The 1,753-nt window shown below is 69.5% G+C and overlaps 1 protein-coding gene across 1 annotated transcript; it reads left to right on the top strand.

The window, feature by feature from the left end:
• The first annotated feature begins 629 nt into the window (after positions 1-629).
• Positions 630-1,370, top strand: C1H3orf80 (chromosome 1 C3orf80 homolog). Its single transcript, XM_052650091.1, has one exon. The coding sequence runs from the start codon at positions 630-632 to the stop codon at positions 1,368-1,370; it is 741 nt and encodes a 246-aa protein (XP_052506051.1).
• Positions 1,371-1,753: the final 383 nt, after the last annotated feature.

Raw genomic sequence — 1,753 nt, 5'->3', positions numbered from 1 at the left:
GGCGGGGTTGCGCTAGCCTTTATTGGTCATCATCCATTTTTTAATCGGAAAGATCACAAGAAGGATGGTAAGCGAATCCCAGTTGCAAGTCAATTTAAATAACATTCCTGGGGAAATTCAATCACTTAAAACTGAGATACCTACGCCAGCAAGAGCCCCCGCCCGTGTGGCTGGGAAGAGTGCGACTGCTGAATTAATCAAGATCAGGGGGCTCCCAGGCTGCGCGCAGAGCGTTAACCCTTCCAGCCCCGGAGAGTACCAAGAGGGGCTTGGACGAGCGCGGCCGGCCGGAGCCAAGATGCCCAGGGCAGCCCCGCGCAGGCTGCCTCTGCCATCTTGGGCGGTTCCGGACGCCCAGCGCCCGTCCGGGGCGGCTGGAAGCGCGGGGTTGAGGTCAGAAGCTCAAGAGGCAGTTTGGGCGGCGGGAAGCGGCCGCCTCCCGCAGCTTCGGCGCGCCTCGGGCTCCTCCTTCCGCCCAAGCGTGGCCGAGTGAGCACTGCTCCGGCCGCAGGTAGCAGACGCGCGGGAGGCGGCGCACAGGACCCGATCGGAGCGCCAGGGGAGGGGCCGACGGACAAGCGGACAGACGGACCTCCCGCCAGGGACCCTAGCGACGGTACGCGCCGGCCATGTGGGGACCCGGGATCACGGCCGAAGGCGTGTCGGTGGCGCCCGCGCCGCCACCGCTGCTGCCGCTGCTGCTGCTGCTGGCCCTGGCGCTGGTGGCGCCCTCGCGGGGCGGCGGGGGCTGCGCGGAGCTGGCGTGCGGCGAGCGGGAGCGCTGCTGCGACGCGGCCAACGCCACCGCGGTGCGCTGCTGCAAGCTACCGCTGCACGCCTTCCTCGACAACGTGGGCTGGTTCGTCCGCAAGCTCTCCGGGCTGCTCATCCTGCTGGTGCTCTTCGCCATCGGCTACTTCCTGCAGCGCATCATCTGCCCCAGCCCACGCAGGTACCCTCGCGGGCAGGCGCGGCCGGGGCCACCGGGGGGCGCCGGGCAGCCGGGGGCTGAGGGGCCGCCCGACGACGAGGACGACGACTCGCCCGAGCTGCTGCGAGACGAGGTGGCCGCGGGCTCTCAGGACTCGCTGCTGGACAGTGGCGGCGGCGGCGGCCGGGGCCGGGCCGGCGGCGGACGCTCGGCCCCCTCCTGCGCCTCGGAGCACGAGCTGCGCGTGGTGTCGCCGGTCTTCCTGCAGCTGCCCAGCTACGAGGAGGTCAAGTACCTGCCCACCTACGAGGAGTCCATGCGGCTGCAGCAGCTCAGTCCGGGGGAGGTCGTGTTGCCCGTGTCGGTACTCGGCCGCCCGCGAGGTGGCGGCGCCGGGGAGTCCGACGGCGGCGGCGAGGGCCGCTTCCCGCTCATCTGAGCACCCGCCGTCTCGCGAGGACCACGCGGACAGAACCGGGCCGGGGGCTGTGGGTGGGACGCCACGGCCCGGGTGGCCGCGGCCGCCGCCAGTTGCCTGAGACCCCCGCCTGTCGCCCGGAGACTGGGTTGGGGCCACCCCCACCCCCGCTTCCCCGGGGATGTTAAGTTTCCCTACATTTCATTCGGTTCCAGGAAACGATAGGCACGCGCGGCAGGGAAGACCGCCGCAAACCAGTCCGAAGCACAACTTTAGAGGACGTCGCCGCCCTCAGCCTCCCTTCGGCTGGCTTGTGTTCACTCATAAGTGCCTGCTTCCCGAATGAGAGGACACAGGAGCCTCTGGAGAAGGGCAGTGACCGTTAGGGATGCAGGGGAAGGGGC

This window comes from Budorcas taxicolor, chromosome 1 (genome assembly GCF_023091745.1).
Source record: "Budorcas taxicolor isolate Tak-1 chromosome 1, Takin1.1, whole genome shotgun sequence".
NCBI lineage: Eukaryota > Metazoa > Chordata > Mammalia > Artiodactyla > Bovidae > Budorcas > Budorcas taxicolor.
Note: the sequence above shows the minus strand (reverse complement) of the source record. Positions and strands in the feature narration are given on the sequence as shown.